The 23,132-nt window shown below is 33.3% G+C and overlaps 1 protein-coding gene across 1 annotated transcript in view; it reads right to left on the bottom strand.

Annotated features, from left to right (window-relative positions):
• Positions 1 to 22,239, bottom strand: part of LOC143069336 (uncharacterized) — a 28,910-nt gene extending 6,671 nt beyond the window's left edge. Inside the window, exons 1-4 of the mRNA XM_076243919.1 lie at positions 20,956 to 22,239; positions 14,553 to 14,684; positions 12,932 to 13,131; positions 4,906 to 5,145 (exon numbers count right to left, since the gene is read on the bottom strand). Of these exons, the coding sequence (XP_076100034.1) occupies positions 4,906 to 5,145; positions 12,932 to 13,131; positions 14,553 to 14,684; positions 20,956 to 22,018 (1,635 nt within the window). The 5' untranslated portion in view covers positions 22,019 to 22,239. The remainder of the gene's footprint in view (positions 1 to 4,905; positions 5,146 to 12,931; positions 13,132 to 14,552; positions 14,685 to 20,955) is intronic.
• Positions 22,240 to 23,132: the final 893 nt, after the last annotated feature.

Raw genomic sequence — 23,132 nt, 5'->3', positions numbered from 1 at the left:
TTCTTACAAAATTTGAAATTTGAAAACAAAAAGTACTGCATTCAAAAATTTCTCAAAATTAAAAAAAAATACTTTTATATATATTTGTTTGTCCAGAGATTTATTGTATAAACTTCTAAATTAAGTTAGCTTAAAACAAGAATGTGTCCTAAGTACACGGATGCCCCACTCAATCATTTTCCATGTTCCATCGACCGTGAAATAGGATAAAAATCTAATTTGGCATTAAAATTAGAAGGATTATACTATAGGGAACATGTGTACTAAGTTTCAAGTTGATTTGACTTCAATTTCATCAAAAACTACCTTGACCAAAAACTTTAACCTGAAACTTCCACTTTCATTTTCTATGTTAAGTGGACAGTGAAATTGGGGTCAAAAGTCTAATTTGGTTTTAAAATTAGAAAGATCATACCATAAGCAACAAGTGTATTAAGTTTCAAGTTGATAGGACTTCAATTTTATCAAAAACTACCTTGACCAAAAACTTTAACCTGAAACTCCCACTTTCATTTTCTATGTTCAATGGACTGTGAAATTGGGGTCAAAAGTCTAGTTTGGCTTTAAAATTAGAAAGATCATTGCATAAGCAACAAGTGTACTAAGTTTCAAGTTGATTGGACTTCAGCTTCATCAAAAACTACCTTGACCAAAAACTTTAACCTGAAACTCCCACTTTCTTTTTCTATGTTCAATGGACCGTGAAATTGGGGTCAAAAGTATAATTTGGCTTTAAAATTAGAAAGATCATATCATAAGCAACAAGTGTTCCAAGTTATAAGTTGATTGGACTTCAGCTTCATCAAAAACTACCTTGACCAAAACCTTTAACCTGAAGCAGGACGAACCAACGAACGAACGAACGGACGGACGAACGAACGAACAGAGCCACAGACCAGAAAACATAATGCCCCTCTACTATCATAGGTGGGGCATAAAAAACAAGAGGCTCTCAAGAGCCTGAATCGCTCACCTTAATTCTTTTGGTTAAATCTCTCATCAATGATTATTTTGGCTTTTCAATTTATTTAAATGTTTTTTGGATCGTCCTATTTTCTTCAAAAGCCAAAAAAAATAATCATTTTCTCCTATGTTCTATTTTAGCCATAGGAGCTATGTTTCTTGACATACAAGGAAATAAAATATAAAATTTATACTAGATACTCTGAAACTCATTTAGCCTAAGTTTGGCTGAAATTGATACAGCAGTTCTCAAAGGAGAAGATTTTTTAAAGTAAGTCAACATGATGAACAAATTGTGAAAAAAGTCTTTAAAGGGCAATAACTCCTTAAGGGGTCAATTGACAATTTTGGTCAAATTGACTTAATTGAAGATCTTACTTTGCTGAACATTATTGCTGTTTACAGTTTATTTATTTCTATCTATAATTATATTCAAGATAATAAACAAAAACAGCAAAATTTCCTTAAAATTATCAATTCAGGGGCAGCAACCCAACAACAGGTTGTCTGATTCATCTGAAAATTTCAGGGCAGATAGATCTTGACCTGATAAACAATATTACCCCTTGTCAGATTTGCTCTAAATGCTTTGGTTTTTGAGTTATAAGCCAAAAACTGCATTTGACCCCTATGTTCTATTTTTAGCAATGGTGACCATGTTTGTTGATAGATCATAACTTCGGATACAATTTACAAACTAGATACCCTAAGGAACATTCAATTAAAGTTTGGAAGTATTTGGCCCAGTAGTTTCAGAGGAGAAGATTTTTGTAAAAGATTACTAAGATTTACGAAAAATGGTTAAAAATTGACTATAAAGGGCAATAACTCCTAAAGGGATCAACTGACCATTTCCGTCATGTTGACTTATTTGTAAATCTTACTTTGCTGAACATTATTCCTGTTTACAGTTTATCTCTATCTATAATAATATTCAAGATAATAACCAAAAACAGCAAAATTTCCTTAAAATTACCAATTCAGGGGCAGCAACCCAACAACGGGTTGTCTGATTCATCTGAAAATATCAGGGCAGATAGATCTTGACCTGATAAACAATATTACCCCTTGTCAGATTTGCTCTAAATGCTTTGGTTTTTGAGTTATAAGCCAAAAACTGCATTTGACCCCTATGTTCTATTTTTAGCAATGGTGACCATGTTTGTTGATAGATCACAACTTCGGATACAATTTATAAATTAGATACCCTAAGGAACATTCAGTTAAAGTTTGAAAGTATTTGGCCCAGTAGTTTCAGAGGAGAAGATTCTTGAAATAGTTTACGACGACAGACGACGGACGACGACAAGTGATGGCATAAGCTCACTTGTCCCTTCAGGACAGGTGAGCTAAAAAACCACACATTTGACCAAAAGTTACATTTTAGGGGATAAGTAAATCTTTCATTCTGTCGTTTCACTTTAGGAGATTAGTAAATCATCTGTGTGAAAATTACAATGAGGTGATTGTGATCATTTTGCTAGAGATGTTTAAAATATTATAAAACTTACAGTAATTATAGTAATTTTTGTTTTATTTCTCATATTAATTTCATTTAGAAAATTGATCATCTGCAAAAACTGTTATACATTCTTTGAAGAATGGACAAAAATCTAAGATAAATTATTGCAATTTCAGGAAAATTTACATACATTGTACAGCAATATGTTTGTGAGCTCACCCAGTCACAATATACATATTTGTATTAGCCTCACAATCATTTCTGAATTTACAATCATAAATACAAATTGTCAACAAAAATTAAAAACTTGATTAAGGGGCTCCTGGGTACAAATCAATTTTTTTTTTCTAATATAGGATTTCGCTATATTTTTTTATAAATGAACTTTATCATATACTTAAAAGAAAAATGAAATAAAAAAATGAGGTTCATTTAAGCTCACAATCTGCCTCTGGAAGAAGCATACATTTTTGTTAATGTCCTTTTTTTCTGTTGAACTAATAGGAGAAATGGAGGTAATATCGAAATAAAAAAATAACCTAATTACAGAAATCGCTTAAATTTTACAATTATTTAGTTTATGTACAGCTTATATGAAAACAATAATAAAAAAATATAGGTCACCGATGAGTTAAAACAGATATTTCAAATTTAATGCCAAAAAATGGCATTTTTGCACCAAAGGGAGATAATTTGGAGCTGTTTCAATGATATAAAAATTTTAAAAGTCATCTTTTTAAACAAAATTCAAGGCATAACTATGTACAGAGATGTTTCATTAATATTCTTTTTTACTTTCATCTCTTTATACATTTATCAGCTTTTTTTTTTTTAACAATGGTAACTGACAATATGCATTGCAACTAATATGGACATGTTAAAGAATAATGAGAGCTTCAAACAAAATTGCATGCACCAGTAATTCAGGAAAATTTTATTCTTTTCATTTGTCATCAAGCAGGAATGTGGTAAAAAATCTTGTTGCTTTTTTTTTTAAGAAGAATTGTAAGTGCAGTGCCAGTCTACCAATAAATATACTAGCATAGATTTTTCGGTATGTTTCTAAAGTAAATAGATAAAAAAAAAAAATCAATGATAAAGGTTAGGCTGTCCACTATGGACAAGCCAGAAAACCTAAATCTAAGCAAAATGTTGTGTATGGAATTGAGGAAGACATTATAATTAACATTGATTACCTTCATTCTATTACTGTGAAAGTACTTTTATCAGTGGGAAACCAATTTTTGTGGTTTTCATAGGTGATAGAGTCTAAATAAAACCAGTATGGACACAACATTAAAGCTTGATACAGCTCTGAATTTGAATTGTGATCAAATTTTTGACAGAATATAGGTTTCTGACACATAACAAATGTCAAGATCTTACAAATCTATTATGCAACACTGTGCAATTAAAAATTTCTTCTTGAACTTTTCAAAAATTTGGAATTTGAGAAATTTAAAAAAATTTAAACCCCTTAAAAAAAATTGGAACCCCCAAACTTTTTGAATCCCCCCTTGGAGCAATTACCCCAAACGCCATCCCAGCCTTACCATTGTAGTAAATGGAACCTTGTAGTACAATTTCAGAGAGATCCATACACTTAAACACAAGTTATTGTCTGGAAACAAGAAAAATGCTTGTTTTTAAGCCCTTTTTTTACCCCTAATTCCTGCATGAATGGGACAATAACCTCCAAACTCCATCTCAGCCTGTCTATTGTGATTTGGAACTTTGTGGTACAATGTCAGAGAAATCCATACCCTTACTTACACACAAGTTATTGTCAACAAAACTACAAAAACTTGTTTTTGGCCCTTAATTCCTAAAACCATAACCCTCAAAATGTATCCAGACCTTCTACTTGTGGTATTTAACATTGTGGTACAATTTCAGAGCAAATGAAATACTTATACACAAATTATTATCATGAAAGTAGAAAAATGCTTGTTTTGGGCCCCTTTTAGGCCCCTAATTCCTAAATGGGTGGGACCATCATCCACAAAATCAATCCCAACCTTCCTTTTGTGGCATTTAACCAAAACTAAAGTTATTGTCCGGACACCAAATGTGTCTTCCAACTATCGACACAGACCACGACATTATACCATATACGATCCCAAATTTTTTTGCGGTCATATAAAAATGGAAAGATCCCCATGTTATAAAATTGAAAATGGACTAGGGGAATGTGTCAGATACAACAACCCAACCAAAGAGCAAAAACAAACTATTTAGCAAAATTCCACGATTCATATCAAAACAATATAATGATTATCTTCAAGAATCTTTGTTTCTGATTGATTCAAATTCTTTCTTTGTTTTTTTTCTTTCAAAAAACTTAAATCCATGTTTAAAGAACCCACAAATATATTAATTTTACTCAAACCACGAAAATTGATACCCAAACATAAAAGTACTTTCACAGTAGCTGAAACTTTCATTTGTATGGAATTGGGGAAGCTAGTAACATTGATTACCTTCATTCTATTATCTGAACTTTCATCTGACTTGCCGTCTGAAAGTTTTAAGCAGGTTTTAAATAAATCTTTCACTTTTTCTGTCAGCAATTCAAATTCCTGATATACACTTTGTATATTTGGTTTATTGGTATTGGTGGATTCTACCTTCATCATAAGAAATTCCCACAATGTTACAACTTTGGCTAGCCTTGGTAGAACAATGTCCATTAAATCCTCTGTGTCATACTGTTTAATAAACTGTAGGAATAACAATAACATACAAATCAATCATTCACTCAGAATAGTCAAATATAGTCAAAAAAACAAAATCTACATATCATAAAAACTCAATTTGCAAAACAAACATGTTTATTTTAGATGCAGTCAGTCCTTCAAGGTATAATTTTTAGTCCTTAATGATGCTTCAAGGTTAATGCTATAGATGTGATGCCACTGATGTCCCTGCAAGATTATTAAGAAAAGATTACCCTAGAATTTTTCAAAGTCCAGTTACATATTGTGAAATTAAAATGTGTTTGTAAAAATCAACAAGAATATGCCACTGGTATTAAACATTAAGGACATAACTCACTTAAAGTGAATGTGATGCTATCCAAAATCGCATTTGATCTGTGTTTGATGGTAATAACCATTGTGTTCACATATCATAACATAACACAAGGAAAACTAAGGTTATAGCGCTGAAACTGTCTATAAATAGACAGATTCAATGGCAATAGGGAATACCTCATATTTTCAGGCTAAAACATCAGGAAACTTTCATCAAGACATGTACAGGCACTTTTTTACATTTTTGGGGGGTTTTCTTTTTTTTGTAATATATCTATAATACTAAAATTACGAGGTCCAATTTGTCAGCCGTCATTGGGTAAAAACGACAAATCAAAGAATTCAACTCTATATATAACTAATATAGGACAATGGTGTAGATTAAAAATTACACCACTCCAGACCCTTTTGTTTTCCACATAATTAATATTGCCAATAATTAACAAGTTCCGGGTCTAATCCGATACCGATACCAATAGTATATTCACGTGTTAGCTATTACCTTATCTGTACGTTCCGCATTTGACAGGCGCACCACCAAACGGTGTGTTTAGGATTTTGCTATATACACGGGTCATAATCAAAGGGTTGACACTACTAAATTCAATCATTGTCAAATTGTTCCCTATTGTAGCTTTATTCAGCAATCAGCAAGACTTTCTAAGATAACTAATAAAAGGACAATGCTGTTGATTAAAAAATACCCCATTCCTGGATAGCCTGGACCTTTTGTTTTCCAAATAATTAATATTTCCAATAATTGATAAGTTCCAGGTCGACGGGTTCAAACAGAAAGATTTGAAAGCAGAGAAAACTGTGTATCTTTAATATAATCGACATGACTTTATCAGATGACAATACCAATTACTAAAATAAGGCTTAGGCATAGTTATATACTTTAATTCAGTCACGGACCCGCGATATCACGGGTGTGTACTTGTATTCTTTAATATTTTAACTTATATTCACTATTTCAAAGTGTTTTTTTTTAAAACCATACGACAAAACATGTACAATAACAGCATTTTACATATGCTGCTCATCTATTCCTATTCTTATATCGTAATCTACTCACCTCTGGCATATTTTAAGCTTCCATTCAATCATATTAACTAACTTACAATTAATGAGGAATGTGTCATGAGTCGCACATGATGCCCCTGCTGCATGTCAAATTAAGTTATAAATGAATATAACTGAAGGACGGTAAAAGTGCACTACCCAAATTTGTATTTTATTTGTACTTTGTGGTAATAAGCATTGTGTATAAATTTCATATAACATTTGGTTGCGGCAAACTTAAGTTAGAGAATATCCAGAAGCTATCTAGAAATTACAAAATTTCATTCCTTTAATTTTTGAAAAGTCTATCACTGATTACACATGTTGTCATCAAATGTACAGTATAAGTCAACTGTAGGGAATGAATCATAAAGATTGATAAGTTTGAAAATTGATTACAGCAGCTATAATTTAAAAAAATATGGAAAACCTTTTAAACTTTTTGGGACTTTGTGAAGTTGTACAGTGTCTGAAAACATATTCAAATATACATTCTACCTGTCAAACTCAAATTAAATTCACTCTCGTAATCTCAATAATTAACCCTATCAATCCTCTACTTGTCGACTGTATTATCATTTAACCTATTGTTTACTAGGAACTTTTTATTAGGTATTCTCCAGTTTAGCCAGTCTCTGCCATTTAAACTTTGTTGCAGATATTTCCTGAATGATTTATAATATTTGAGATGTTTTTGAAATTTCTATTATATAAAATCTCACAAGTGAAGCAGAGCTGACCTTCTAAAGCATCTGAGTTCCTCAAGCTTTTAGTATGGTTGGAATTGGTGTGTTTTAATCTTTTATTTTTGTACAGTGAATTGTGTACTGTGTACTGTTCACCTTTTTATCTTTTGCAACCGGCTTGTAGATTGGCACTTGGTATCTTATTCCTAAACAAAGGTCTTTAAGTTAATTTAAGGATAACCAGATGCTTTGCAGGGTGCACAGCTTTATACGACTGCAATGGTCGAACTCTGAACAGATGGGGCAAGTATGGACACAACATTCAAGATTGATACAGCTCTGAATTTGGATTGTGATTAAGTGGTTGACAGATCATTTCTGGTTTTTGACACAGAATGAATGTGGTCTAATGAACTTATAAATACATTTTTTTTGCTATTGAGCAATAAACTTTACTGTTGAATATTAATCTCCTCCAAAAAAATATTTGTAGAAAAAATCTTTTTAATTTCTGAAATCTCAAATGAGAAAAATTTTACACTCCTACCCCCACCCCACATTTTTTTTTTGCCTCCCCCGTATCCTTATTAATAATCTCAATTCAAATTTCTGAATGAGTTGGCAACAATAAATATTTATAAACTGTAACTTCTAAAAATAAATTTACAGCTACACATCTGAAGACAATCATCATTTCTTTATACATAATTTTCAACCAGTGTAAGGGAGGTAATCAAGTAATCAAACATATATATAACAGTGTTCTTTACATTTTAATTGGATTGCCTCCCCTTCACTGCTTTAAAATTTTCTAAATTGTCCTTCAGACAAGAGTGCACACACTGAAATGTCTCGCCTTCTTTACTAATCATTGATTTTATGTTGATAGTCCTAAATGTAAAGCTTTATTAAAACTGTCACATAAACTTAACATTAACCAAGAAAACCAAACATTGATCAATGAACCATGAAAATGATGTCAAGGTCAGATAAACATGACAAACCATGCCAGGCAGACATGTACAGCTAACAATTCTTCCATACAACAAATATAGATGACCTATAGCTTATAGTTTAAGAAAAACAGACCAAAACACAAAAACTTAACACTTAGCAGTGAACTGTGAGAAGGAGGTCAAGGTCAAATAAAATCTGTGCGACTGACATATGATCATAAAATATTTACATACACCAAATATAGTTGGCCTATTGCTTATTGTATTAGAAAAATAGACCAAAACTCAAAAACTTAACTTTGACCACTGAACTATGAAAATGAGGTCAAGGTCAGATGACACCTACCAGCTAGACATGTACACCTTACAATCATTCCATACATCAAATACAGTAGACCAATTGCATACAGTATAAGCAAAACAGACCAAAACACAAAAACTTAACTATAACCACTGAACCATGAAAATGAGGTCAAGGTCAGATGACACCTGCCAGTTGGACATGTACACCTTACAGTCCTTCCATACACCGAATATACTAGACCTATTGCTTATAGTATCTGAGATATGGACTTGACCACCAAAACTTAACCTTGTTCACTGATCCATGAAATGAGGTTGAGGTCAAGTGAAAACTGTCTGACGGGCATGAGGACTTTGCAAGGTATGCACAAAAAATCTCTGGACTCTTTTTTTAATTCAGTAATAAACATTGTTGATATACGTATTCAACATTTTAAAGAACATTTTACTCTTGAAAATAACCACAATAAACCTATTTCTTGTATCAAACATAAACTAAAAGAACTAGCCAAGGAATTTGTTTTTGTCCCGGCCGATACGGCTTAAATTAAAATATTGTTTGTTTGCCCTTTACCGACCGACCCTATCAATTCATTCCGCCTGAAAATCTTTTATTTCTATTTACCAGCAAGATTTTATTTTATTTCATTTTTTCGTTCCTACCAAAAATCTTATATTTGTATTTCCCGCTCAAAACATTTTTACCGGAATCCTCGGGTTTTATCTTTACGTATAAGGTCCAGTCCGTTTGGTATCACCTGAGCGTTTGACATGAACACTTGCATTTGAAGTTTCAAAGCATTTGTTTGAAATCGATGTTGTACGCTTTCTGAAATCATGATATGAAGTACGTTACTCTGTACCTTTAAACTTAAAGAGCAGGGTTCATTTACAAAAAAGTTTGTTTGATACAAAAGTATTAACGTGTGTACAAACTAATTTGTAAGACGTTGTATTCTATGTAGGGATGGCCTTTTGTAATCCGCATATCAGAATGATTATGTTAACGATGCCGCTAAATTATTTATATCTGACATGAACCAAAAGTGACAAAACCCTGTAAAGTGGAGAATATCTGGCAGTAAAATCGCCAAGTTTTCCATACAGATCATTTATAAATGTGATGCAAAATACGTGACAATTGAGTTTTAAGTCTTATAGCATTTTTATTGGAAAAAAAGGCACACACGAAATTTGTAACACTCTAGGGACTTTTTCTACTAGTAATATATGTCTGCCCGGACATTATCTTACCAGTACAAAGTTATCTCTTATATATTTTTTTTTTCAAAACTAATAGTCCCAGCGGAAAACTTATTTGCAAAAAACAAAACGGACAAAAAAATGACATTATGCAGATTTTGTATCTATAAAATAAAATATTTTACCTACTGCCTACCCATGACAAATAATATACCGAGCCAAGTATTTTACCTACCTACCTACCCTGTTTCAAAACATAGGGTCGGAAAAGGGCAAACAAACAATATTTTAATTTAGGCCTAAAGCTGCTAATAATATTATTATTGTTTGATGTAACTTTTACATTGAGGTTCTACAAAAAGAAATCACCAATTTACCAACATTCCAACTGACTCCATTTTCAGAAAACAACATCTGTAACAAACAAACTTTTAGCTACCGCTTTACAAGCAGAACCAAAAACAATGAAAGTCCCAACTATGTATTGGCTTCCGAAACTACACAAAACACCTTACAAATATAGATTTATTTCGTCTTCAAGCCATTGTTCCACTACTAAATTATCTATTCTTCTAACCAGTACACTTGGTACAATCAAAAACCTGATAATAAATTGTTCAAATAAAGCCTTCGAAAATAGTAGAATTAATTACTTTTGGAGTGTCAAAAACTCGTTGAAAGTACTTGATAAATTGCATGCTTATATTGGTGATTTTGAATCTGTTCAAAGTTTTGATTTTTCTACCCTATATACCACATTGCCTCACATTCTCATTAAGAAAAAATTCACACACCTAATTAAATGGGCATTTAAAAAGTCAGAATGTGAATATATATGTTCAAACTCTTTCAGGTCATTTTTTAGTGGCAATAAACAAAAAAACTATGTCAATTGGACATGTTTTCATACTATATCTGCTCTTGAATTTTTACTAGATAACATTTTTGTTCGCTTTGGAGATTCCGTATATCGTCAGGTTATCGGAATTCCAATGGGGACTAACTGTGCACCACTTATTGCAGACCTGTTTTTGTATTGCTATAAGTTACAATCTATGACAAAAATCAGCAAAGACCCATCGAAATAACATCTGATACACAAATTTAATAATACTTTTAGATATTTGGATGATATTTTAGCTCTCAATAATGACGACTTCAGTATGTATACCTAAGAAATTTATCCTGTTGAACTTACTTTAAATAAAGCTAATACTAACAACGACCACTGCCCTTTCCTCGATCTTGACATATATATCATTAACGGAAAGCTTAATACTAAAATTTATGATAAAAGAGATGATTTCTCATTTCCTATCGTTAATTATCCATTTTTAGATGGTGATGTTCCCTTGTCACCATCTTACCGAGTTTATATATCTCAACTTGTACGATTCGCTCGTGTATGTAACAATGTTTTAGATTTTAACGAGAGAAATTTATGTGTTACTGAAAAATTATTACACCAGGGTTTTCGATGTCACAACCTAGTCAAAACATTTACTAAATTTTATCATCGGTATAAGAACATCATTCGTAAATATAGCTCAACATGCAGACTTCTTATACGTTCAGGTATTTCACATCCAATTATTTATGGAAATATTATACTCTTTATAAAACACAAAAATGTCAGTATTCACCTCAGAAACTAACAAAACCTTTAAATAGACTTATTAAGAAGGGATATAGTTACGAAACTGTTGTCAGGTCATTAAAGATTGCATATGTTGGCATTAATATGGATTCACTTATAGGGTTTTTGCATCGGAACTAAACACATTTATTCTTAATAAACCAGTTGTTGGCATGACACGGGTTATGTTCTTTTCATATATGTTATGATGGTATGATACTAAACCCCTCACGGGGAGGATTGTGCCTGATATTCATATGATGAAGACATAATTTTTCAATCAGTTTAATTGAGGTCTGGAGCTGGCATGTCAGTTAATTGCTAGAAGTCTGATGTTATTTATGTATTATTGCCATTTTGTTTATTTTCTTTGGTTACATCTTCTGACATCAGACTCAGACTTCTCTTGAACTGAATTTTAATGTGCGTATTGTTATGCGTTTACTTTTCTGCATTGGCTAGAGGTGTAGGGGGAGGGTTGAGATCTCACAAACATGTTTAACCCCGCCGCATTTTTGCACCTGTCCCAAGTCAGGAGCCTCTGGCCTTTGTTAGTCTTGTATCATTTTAACTTTTAGTTTCTTGTGTACAATTTGGAGTTAAGTATGGTGTTCATTATCACTGAACCAGTATATATTTGTTTAGGGGCCAGCTGAAGGACGCCTCCGGGTGCCAGAATTTCTCGTTGCATTGAAGACCTGTTGGTGACCTTCTCCTTTTGTCTGCTCTATGGTCAGGTTGTTGTCTCTTTGGCACATTTCCCATTTCCATTCTCAATTTTAAATACCAAATATAGTTATCCTACTACTTATAATAAGAGAGAACTTAACATTACAAAAAATTTTAACTTTTTTTTCAAGTAGTCACTGAACCATGAAAATGAGGTCAAGGACATTGGACATGTGACTGACGAAAACTTCGTATCATGAGGCCTCCATATACAAAGTATGAAGCATCCAGGTCTTCTACCTTCTAAAATATAAAGCTTTTAAGAAGTTAGCTAACACCGCCTCCGCAGGATCACTATCCCTATGTCGAGCTTTCTGTAACTAAAGTCGCAGGCTCGACAAAAAACCCTTGTTTTCCCCCTTTTTTGTCCCTAATTGCTTGACGATTTGAACCATAACCCACCTCAACCCCCAATAACCATCCCTTTGTAGTATAGAAACTTGTGGAATAATTTGAGAGATATTTATACACTTAAACACAAGTTATTGACTGAAAACTAAAAAAAAAACTTATTTTGGCCCCTTTTTTTGCCCCAAATACCTACACATTTGAGACCATAACCCCCAAAATCAATCCAAAGCTTCTACCTGTGGTTTTAATCATTGTGGTACAATTTCAGATGCTTATACACAGGTTGATATCCTGAAAGTAGAAAAATGCTGGTTTTGGGCCACATTTGGGCCCCTCATTCCAAAACGGTAGGGACCATCATCTCCAAAATCAATCCCAACCTTCCTTTTGAGGTATTGAACCTTTTTATAAAATTTTATAGAGATCCATTCACTTAAACTAAAGTTATTGTCCAAATGTGTCTCCGTACAACGACGCAGATGAAGACGACACAGACGACATCATACCATTATACAAACGCAAAAAATTTTTGCGGTATATTTTACTACCTCTCTAAGTTTATGTCTTTTCCGAGCTGGAATTTGTTCATACATAGGTGGTCTTCCTCTCTGACCTTTCTTTCTTGGCCGTCCAGGTGTTGGATACCAAAGAGTTGCACCTGGAATGGAGTCTTGAGTATTGCTATCTTCTGATATACTGCCTGTATATGCTATACCATTTGCTGTAGGCCTACTTAAATTACTGGAATCTATAATAAAGTTCACTATTCATGCATTATATAATTCATTCAGGGTTTCCCCTGGGTCAATTATTTTTTTGGCCACCTCTTTTGCCAAAACAATATATTTTTAGCCACTTTCAATTTTTTTTCTCCAGTAAAATATACATATTTTCATTTACCGGTAAACTTTTCCTTTTTTTTAACAAAAAAAATGAGTTTGGCCCATTGTTGTCTATGATTACTTAATTTTCTTAATCTTATCCTTTAGTCTACACACTAAACATTTACTTCATAAGATATTGTACTCAGATGCTCCATAGGGTGCAGCTTTATACGACCCCAGAGGTCAAACCCTGAACAGTTGGGGCAATTATGGACACAACACATTCAAACTTGATACAGTTCTGAATTTGGATTGTGATTTAATAGTTGAAACAGAATGAATGTGGTCTAAGGATTTAAAAATTTTAAAATGGAAATATACCTTTTATGGTCCAATATCCAACATGTCCAAAATCTAATTAGTACATGGTTAGATTCAGTATATATATATCAAAGATTCAATTTTTGATAAACAAAGTTTAATTTTGGACCCTTTTGGCCCGTAGTTCCTAAACTCTTGCACCAAAACCCCCAAAATCAATCCCAACCTTCCTTTAGTGGTTATAAACCTTGTGTTAAAAAATTTGTGGTTTCTATTTACTTATACTTGAGTTATTATCCGGAAATCATCCATCTTCGGACGATGCTGACAACAACAACTAGGTGGTACCAATCTATGACCAACAATTTTTTTTTTATTTTGACGTCGTATAAAAATTGCAATATAGATCATAAAATCTTAATTTAGACACCTGACTTTTAGTTGAAGAATAAAGAATAAAGGCAGAGTTTTCTTACTTTAAAATTTATTTCTTCATCAATAAGGACCATCATAAATGAAAATGTAGAGATGTTAAACTATGCTTGGAACACATTCTTCGCCAAAATGATTTTAAAGTACCCTCTACAAATTAATTATCTATATAAAAGTTAAAGGATAATGTTTAGAGGCAGAGGTTTTTCTTGCACTGGAACATTTTTCGTCATCACAGTTAAATTCCCTTCCGGGTCATCGTTAAAAGAAAAAAAAGGAGACATTAAACTATGCCTCAAACACTTGCATTGCAAAGCTGTAAATAAATCCTTTAAGTGACGTGACGGACGCCAATTAATCAACTCCTATATCTTTCAAATGACAATTTCTAAATTTTGAAGAGCATTTTTGACTTCATAATTTCCACAATTAAAAAGTAGTAACAATTGAATGACTCTTATTATTATTTCAACGGTGTGTAAAAGCCTTAACAGAAGTATATTTTGTATTACATTGTACATATTAACACTTTCTTAGTTTTTACTTACATTTTTCAGTTAATTGATCATGACCATTAAATATGTTAAAATACCTGATTCTTCTTGAGGTAAATCATCAACATTTCCATGTGATGGATTTAAGCGATAATGCCTCCCAAGGCCTCCTCTCCCTATGTAAGATTTATGGCATGTGCTGCACTTCCAGTTCTTTGGCTTCATTTGACCTGAATTACAAGAGTAAAAATCGTCAAAAATGCACTGATCTCTACTTTGTCAATAGTGTCAACATGTCAAAATATGAACAGAATTCGTTCAACTATTCTAAAATTATATCATGATATTGACTGAATTGCTATTTTCCAATAAATCCAGAACTATAACTCATGAACAGCAAAATTCAATTTTGAAGTTCTTACTTTACTGAACGATTTTGCTTCTTACAATTATATCTATAATGAACTTTGCCCATTAGTAACAGAGAACTATATTTGGTAAAAATTTACATATATTTACCAAATTAATGAAAATTGTTAAAAATTGACTATAAAGGGCAATAACTCCTTAAGGGGTCAATTGACCATTTAGGTCATGTTGACTTATTTGTAGATCTTACTTTGCTGAACATTATTGCTGTTTACAGTTTATCGCTATCTATAATAGTATTCAAGATAACCAAAAACGGCAAAATTTCTTTAAAAATTACCAATTGGAGGGCAGCAACCCAACAACCAGTTGTCCAATTCATCTGAAAAATTCAGGGCAGATAGATATTGACTTGATTAACAATTTAACTTCTTGTCAGATTTGCTCTAGATGCTTTGAATTCATAGTTATAAGCCAAAAACTGCATTTTACCCCTATGTTCTATTTTTAGCCGTGGCGGCCATCTTGGTTGAATGGCCAGGTCATCGGACACATTTTTCAAACTAGATACCCCAAAGATGATTGTGGCCTAGTAGTTTCAGTGGAGATTTTGTAAAAGATTACTTAGATTTATGAAAAATGGTTAAAGATTGACTATAAAGGGCAATAACTCCTAAAGGGGTCAACTGACCATTTTGGTCATGTTGACTTATTTGTAGATCTTACTTTGCTGAACATTATTGCTGTTTACAATTTATCTCTATCTATAATAATATTCAAGATAATAACCAAAAACAGCAAAATTTCCTAAAAATTACCAATTCAGGGGCAGCAACCCAACAACCGATTGACCGATTCATCTGAAAATTTCAGGGCAGATAGATCTTGACCTGATAAACATTTTTATCCCATGTCAGATTTCCTCAAAATGCTTTGGTTTTTGAGTTATAAGCCAAAAACTGCATTTTACCCCTATGTTCTATTTTTAGCGGTGGCGGCCATCTTGGTTAGTTGACCAGGTCACGCCACACATTTTTTAAACTAGATACCCCAAAGATGATTGTGGCCAAGTTTGGATTAATTTGGCCCAGTAGTTTCAGAGGAGAAGATTTTTGTAAAAGATTAATTTAATTTATGAACCAGATGCTCCGCAGGGCGTAGCTTTATACGACCGCAGAGGTTGAACCCTGAACGGTTACAACATTCAAGCTGGATTCAGCTCTAAATTTGGATTGTGATTAAATAGTTGACACAGCATAGGTTTCTGACACAGAATGAATGTGTTCTAATGAACTTAAAATTTTTGTTTCTCTTAGAGCAATTCACTATGCTGTTGAATATTAATCCTCTCAAAAAAATGTTTGAAGAAATTTTCTTTTTTATTTATGAAATTTCAAATGAGAAAAATTGAACCCAATTTTTTTAATCACATCCCCCTTTCCCTTATTCCAAAACTAATCTCAATTAAAATTTCTAATGGAGTTTGCAACAATAACTACTCATTTAAATACATCATAAAATATTAAGATGTAAAAAAACTGCTTGTTATCACTGAATGGTAAAGATTATTTTAATTTATCAGTTGGTAGTAAAAAGTGAATATACATTGTATATTGTATATAACAAAGATTTAAGTTGATTCTGGACAAAGAAAGATAACTCCAATTAAAAAAAAATCTTGCTATTGCACAATATTTTGCAATTAGATATTTCTTGCTTACTATTCTGGACAAAGAAAGATAACTCTAATTAAAAAAAAAATTGATATTTCACAATATTGTGCAATTAGATATTTCTTGCCATTGCGCAATACTGTGCAATTGAAAAGACTTGCTATTACACAATACTTAATATAATAATTTTAGATCCTGATTTGGACCAACTTGAAAACTGGGCCCATAATAAAAAATCTAAGTACATTTTTGGATTCAGCATATCAAAGAACTTCAAGATTTCAATTTTTGTTAAAATCAGACTAAGTTTAATTTTGGACCCTTTGGACTTTAGTGTAGACCAATTTGAAAACAGGACCAAAAATGAAGAATTTACATACACAGTTAGATTTGGAATATCAAAGAACCCCATTTATTCAATTTTTGATGAAATCAAACAAAGTTTAATTTTGGACCCCGATTTGGACCAACTTGAAAACTGGGCCAATAATCAAGAATCTAAGTACATTTTTAGATTCAGCATATCAAAGAACCTAACTGATTCATTTTTTGTCAAAATCAAACTAAGTTTAATTTTGGACCCTTTGGACCTTAATGTAGACCAATTTGAAAACGGGACCAAAAGTTAAGAATCTACATACACAGTCATGACAGTTAGATTCAGCATATCAAAGAACCCCAATCATTCAATTTTGATGAAATCAAACAAAAGTTTAATTTTGGACCCTTTGGGCCCCTTATTATGTTGGGACCAAAACTTCCAAAATCAAACCCAACCTTTCTTTTATGGTCATAAACCTTGTGTTAAAATTTCATAGATTTCTATTTACTTATACTAACGTTATGGTGCGAAAACCAAGAAAAATGCTTATTTGGATCCCTTTTTGGCCCCTAATTCCTAAACTGTTGGGACCTAAACTCCCAAAATCAATACAAACCTTCCTTTTGTAGTCATTAACATTGTGTTTAAATTTCATTGATTTCTATTTACTTAAACTAATGTTATTGTGCGAAAACCAAGAATAATGCTTATTTGGGCCCTTTTTTGGCCCCTAATTCCTAAACTGTTGAGACCAAAACTCCCAAAATCAATCCCAACCGTTCTTTTGTGGTCATAAACCTTGTGTCAAAATTTCATAGATTTATCAAGAAAAATGCTTATTTGGATCCCTTTTTGGCCCCTAATTCCTAAACTGTTGGGACCTAAACTCCCAAAATCAATACAAACCTTCCTTTTGTAGTCATTAACATTGTGTGTAAATTTCATTGATTTCTATTTACTTAAACTAATGTTATTGTGCGAAAACCAAGAATAATGCTTATTTGGGCCCTTTTTTGGCCCCTAATTCCTAAACTGTTGAGACCAAAACTCCCAAAATCAATCCCAACCGTTCTTTTGTGGTCATAAACCTTGTGTCAAAATTTCATAGATTTCTATTAACTTAAACTAAAGTTATAGTGCGAAAACCAAGAAAATGCTTATTTGGGCCCTTTTTGGCCCCTAATTCCTAAAATGTTGGGACCAAAACTCCCAAAATCAATACCAACCTTCCTTTTGTGGTCATAAACCTTGTGTTAAAATTTCATAGATTTCCATTCACTTTTACTAAAGTTAGAGTGCGAAAACTAAAAGTATTCGGACGCCGGACGACGACGACGACGACGACGACGCAGACGCCAACGTGATAGCAATATACGACGAAAATTTTTTCAAAATTTGCGGTCGTATAAAAATGGTTAAAATTGACTATAAAGGGCAATAACTCCTAAACGGGTCAACTGACCATTTTGGTCATGTTGACTTATTTGTAGATCTTACTTTGCTGAACATTATTGCTGTTTACAGTTTATCTCTATCTATAATAATATTCAAGATAATAACCAAAAACAGCAAAATTTCCTCAAAATTACCAATTCAGGGGCAGCAACCCAACAACCGATTGACTGATTCATCTGAAAATTTCAGGGCAGATAGATCTTGACCTGATAAACATTTTTATCCCGTCAGATTTCCTCAAAATGCTTTGGTTTTTGAGTTATAAGCCAAAAACTGCATTTTACCCCTTTGTTCTATTTTTAGCCGTGGCGGCCATCTTGGTTGGTTGACCAGGTCACGCCACACATTTTTTAAACTAGATACCCTAAAGATGATTGTGGCCAAGTTTGGATTAATTTGGCCCAGTAGTTTCAGAGGAGAAGATTTTTGTAAAAGATTACTTTAATTAACGAAAAATGGTTAAAAATTGACTATAAAGGGCAATAACTCCTAAACGGGTCAACTGACCATTTTGGTCATGTTGACTTATTTGTAGATCTTACTTTGCTGAACATTATTGCTGTTTACAGTTTATCTCTATCTATAATAATATTCAAGATAATAACCAAAAACAGCAAAATTTCCTCAAAATTACCAATTCAGGGGCAGCAACCCAACAACCAATTGACCGATTCATCTGAAAATTTCAGGGCAGATAGATCTTGACCTGATAAACATTTTTACCCCATGTCAGATTTGCTCTAAATGCTTTGGTTTTTGAGTTATAAGCCAAAAACTGCATTTTACCCCTATGTTCTATTTTTAGCCGTGGCGGCCATCTTGGTTGGTTGACCGGGTCACGCCACACATTTTTTAAACTAGATACCCCAATGATGATTGTGGCCAAGTTTGGTTTGATTTGGCCCAGTAGTTTCAGAGGAGAAGATTTTTGTAAAAGTTAACGACGACGGACGACGACGACGGACGCCAAGTGATGAGAAAAGATGAAAAAATGAAGTGTTTTACTGTTCACCTTTCATTAAAGTTGTATATACATTGTATACCATAAACTTAACTAAACATAACTAATACATGTTGTAGTTGATCACTATCAAATAAATATGAGTACAAATATATATCATGTGATTTTTTATTTTTCTATGCAATTTTTGTTATATATGAAATCAATCAATAGGTATTCCGAAAAAAGAACCTTTTTTGAGTCACTGATGGCTGTGTTGTAAAAAGGTGTGTCATCAGTGTTCCAGCTAGGCCCTTTTCAGAGGGTGCGGCGCCCGCCCTTTCCCTGAGTGCCGCCCTGTGCCCTTTTTACAGTTTCCAGAGCGCCCTGCCTTTTTTAAAGATCGGTTGTATTTTATTTTGTTCATATTGATATGATCCGTTAATTACTAAATTTTACCTGGCGAAAATTTTATGACTTTGTTTACGACCCAAGCTAATCAACAGTTACAGCTGGTGTCATAATCTGTTGTTATAGGTAATCTGTTTATCGGATGGGTCATGAATGATCATCAACATAAATTCTTTCAAATAGCATCAGTCGGTCGGCAATTATCTTTTAAGAAATGTGCATACGACAACCTGGGCACAATTTGCTATGTTTATCGTAGGTTCATGGAGAAAACCATGGGTCCCGAGGGTATCAACAGCCCAGTAGTCAGGCCTAAAAAAAAAAGATATGTGTTTCCGGTAACATCATTTTGAAAAATAGGGTCGGTAGGTCGGAATTCTTTTTTTTGACATCGTAAATGAAATCCGGAAAATTATCATGGTTTTTCCAAGTCCGGATCCGTAATTAGTTTCAAAAACCGGAAGTGTGCCATTTGCAATGTTTTAGAAGCACCTGCTGTGCAAATTTCTTGGATTTTAACCTATTTGGAATACCTTTTGACATTAATAAAATGTTTTACTGGCTTTCTATGCAAGTAGAAGCAAGAGAGAAAAAATATTATGTCATCTATCAGAAGCCTGTGTCAAAAATGGGGTCGGTTGATACAATTTTTTTTTTTTTTTTTGAAGATCCAATAAAAAAGTTAGGGTCGGGGCTAAAAAACAGGGTCGGTCGGGTTACCGGAAACATCGATCTTTTTTTCTCGGCCTCAGCACTTCGGTGTTCGAATTTTTCGAAAAACTTAAGAATATATATGTTGAGGTATTTTGAGTTATGGGAAAAGTTAAAGAGGGTCTTAGTAGCAGTGTTGGTAGGGTGCATTGGTCATCTTTTTTTGTCTTCTTCATTTTTAATACAAATTTTCACTGTTGCTTTATCCTAATATTGGGCATTTACTGAGCACAGCTGTTTTGTGCTGTATTGCCATTAAGCACAGCAGAGGTAGAAAAGTGAAACTGGTAAAGTGTGTCAGAACATAAAAACAGAATGAAGCAGGACACCTTTCAAAACATGCTGCATATAAAGCTTAACTGTGCCAAGCAATGATTGAAAAACTTGTGTGACTAACTGCTTGACAAGTTTTTCAGCCTAAAAAGTAGAAAGATAGAGTTCTATATGGGCTAATGATGTAGTTCTTGTATAACCAGTGATTTTAACAAATAAACTCAAATGTTTGTCAAAATGCACACCCTTTAAGTGTAAATTAAGTCTTAAGATAATATTTTATCCATTAATGACCAGTATGAAATATGTTACAAAATATTGTTGGTTTTAATGTGAACATTTCATACCTGTATCAAACATAAAATCAGCTTCACTTTCCTTTTCTTCTTCTTTTTCATCTTCACTATATTTGAAGTCAGAATACCCACCATCTGAATCATCATAGTCTTCGTCCCAATCTACAACATGAATATGTTTATAATCTTTCATCATGTGTTTTGGTGGCTTTGAAACTCGACCAGATCGAGTACGAGGACGGTGTTTTTTTCTAGCTTCCTTTTCCTCACGAGTCAAATCAGGGCCATCAACTCTTTCTTCTTCTTCTTTTATTCTCTTTTTGTATTGCCTTTTTTGTTGCTGGTTCAGTTGTATGATTGTTTGCTGTCCCTGGGAATTCTGAGAGCCTGTTGCAGTTTTATGAAGTTCTGATGGATAAATGACCCGATATACTATTTTTGTATTAGTTTGTGGATTATAGAGTACACTTGAACCACCACCCTCTGATGCACTTTTTGCTACCTGCTGTTGTTGGACAACTTGCATTATCTGTTGTAACTGTTCAGTAGTTAACTGTTGTACAGGTGTATATTGATTACCTTGTTGAATAATGCGAATTGGATTTTGACTTGAACCTAATGGTGCCCCACTACCCTCATTTGCTGGAACAAGGGTTACTGTCAATCCACTACTTGTAGTTCCAATTACTGAACTAGTATGATTGTCTGAACCAGAAGCAACCGACACACTAATATTTCCTGAATCATTGTTTCCAGGTTCACTGGTCTCAAGCTGGAACTGTGTTCCTTCTGCATTAAAATCAACAGAATCACCACCACTTACAATGTAAGTGGCATTTTCAAACGCTAGTTCAGAATTATCCCCACCCGTTATTGTCCCCTGAAATGTATCATTTGCCACTGCATCAACCAGTTCATTTGACACACTGTAAGCTATAGTATTTGTCGATAGACCACCAGATGCCTCGTCTAAAGCAAGCTGAAGAAGATCGTCACCGTTGACTTCATCATTTTGTATAATATTCTCATTTGAACTAATCATATTTTCCTGGTTATTAAGGTCTCCTGGCCCTACCAGAACAACACCATTCATTCCTGAGCCAGTGTCCGCCATGTTTGTTTTGCTCTCTCGGAATATTGTTTACAAAATTTTTACAAGCCACCATAAATGTTATAGTATTTGGGCAGTACTAACATTGGATAGAATGTAGGGTCGTTAAGTGAATTAATTGCGAAGTATCTGTGAATTTTTTCCCCTGAAGAATTGCTTTTCTTGAGATGTTTCATTGGCGCGAATACATTGGTTTCCCTTTAACGGATAAATTGATCGCCAGATGTCGTGCTAAACGTAAGAGTATTTTTTGCGGTAAATACAAAAGGGTGGCTCCTTTTTCTCCGACTTTTCTTGACCATTTTTTGTAATTGATATAACATGGGAATAGAAAGTACATATATATATCAACAAAATCATTTCGCAGATAGCACAGGGACTCGGTTTGCGGACACATTTTATATTTATATTCCGACCAAGAACGTAGTCAGCGGATCTTACTTGTTAAATCAGTAAAATAACTAGGCAGTGGCTATTTTGCCGGCGCCGGTAAATGATTTTAGAGCTGTGTTGTGAAAATTTATATTAAGATTCTTTTGAAAAATATGTCTTTGGTCGTTTTCTTGTTCATATTATTAAGTGATATTAAAATTCAGTGTTCTATCAAGGATTTGTATAGTAAGACAAATTACTATACAAATCCTTGGTTCTATGGTGTACAGTGACATCATTTTTATGAGTGGATTCAAAAATGTGTATATAGTAAGTACTATGAGAGACATATATATGTCTCTGGTATTATACAAATCCTTGGTGGATTCTGTTATATTTGTTCACATTATATTTCCGCCTAGACCATAACTTGGACCAGAGCATAGACTATATCACTGCTTGGACCAATTGTACATTTAGAGTGCGTATATATAGATCATTGTGAAAGATGATCAGATTAAGAAGTTGGTGGTATCATAATCGTCTGCGATTTTTTGTACAAAAGACTAACATCGGGCATATCGATTATGTATTCCATTGAAACAGAGCGGCCGTGAAACTTGGTCACAAGGCCTAGTAAACATACTGTCTTAGCGGGACATTCCACTTAAATATTATATTTTGCCACTATTCAGATTTTTACTCTTTCACCGCAACATTGTGTCCACGTTCACTCTCAGTAAAA

Source organism: Mytilus galloprovincialis, chromosome 3 (genome assembly GCF_965363235.1).
Source record: "Mytilus galloprovincialis chromosome 3, xbMytGall1.hap1.1, whole genome shotgun sequence".
NCBI classification, from domain to species: domain Eukaryota; kingdom Metazoa; phylum Mollusca; class Bivalvia; order Mytilida; family Mytilidae; genus Mytilus; species Mytilus galloprovincialis.
Note: the sequence above shows the minus strand (reverse complement) of the source record. Positions and strands in the feature narration are given on the sequence as shown.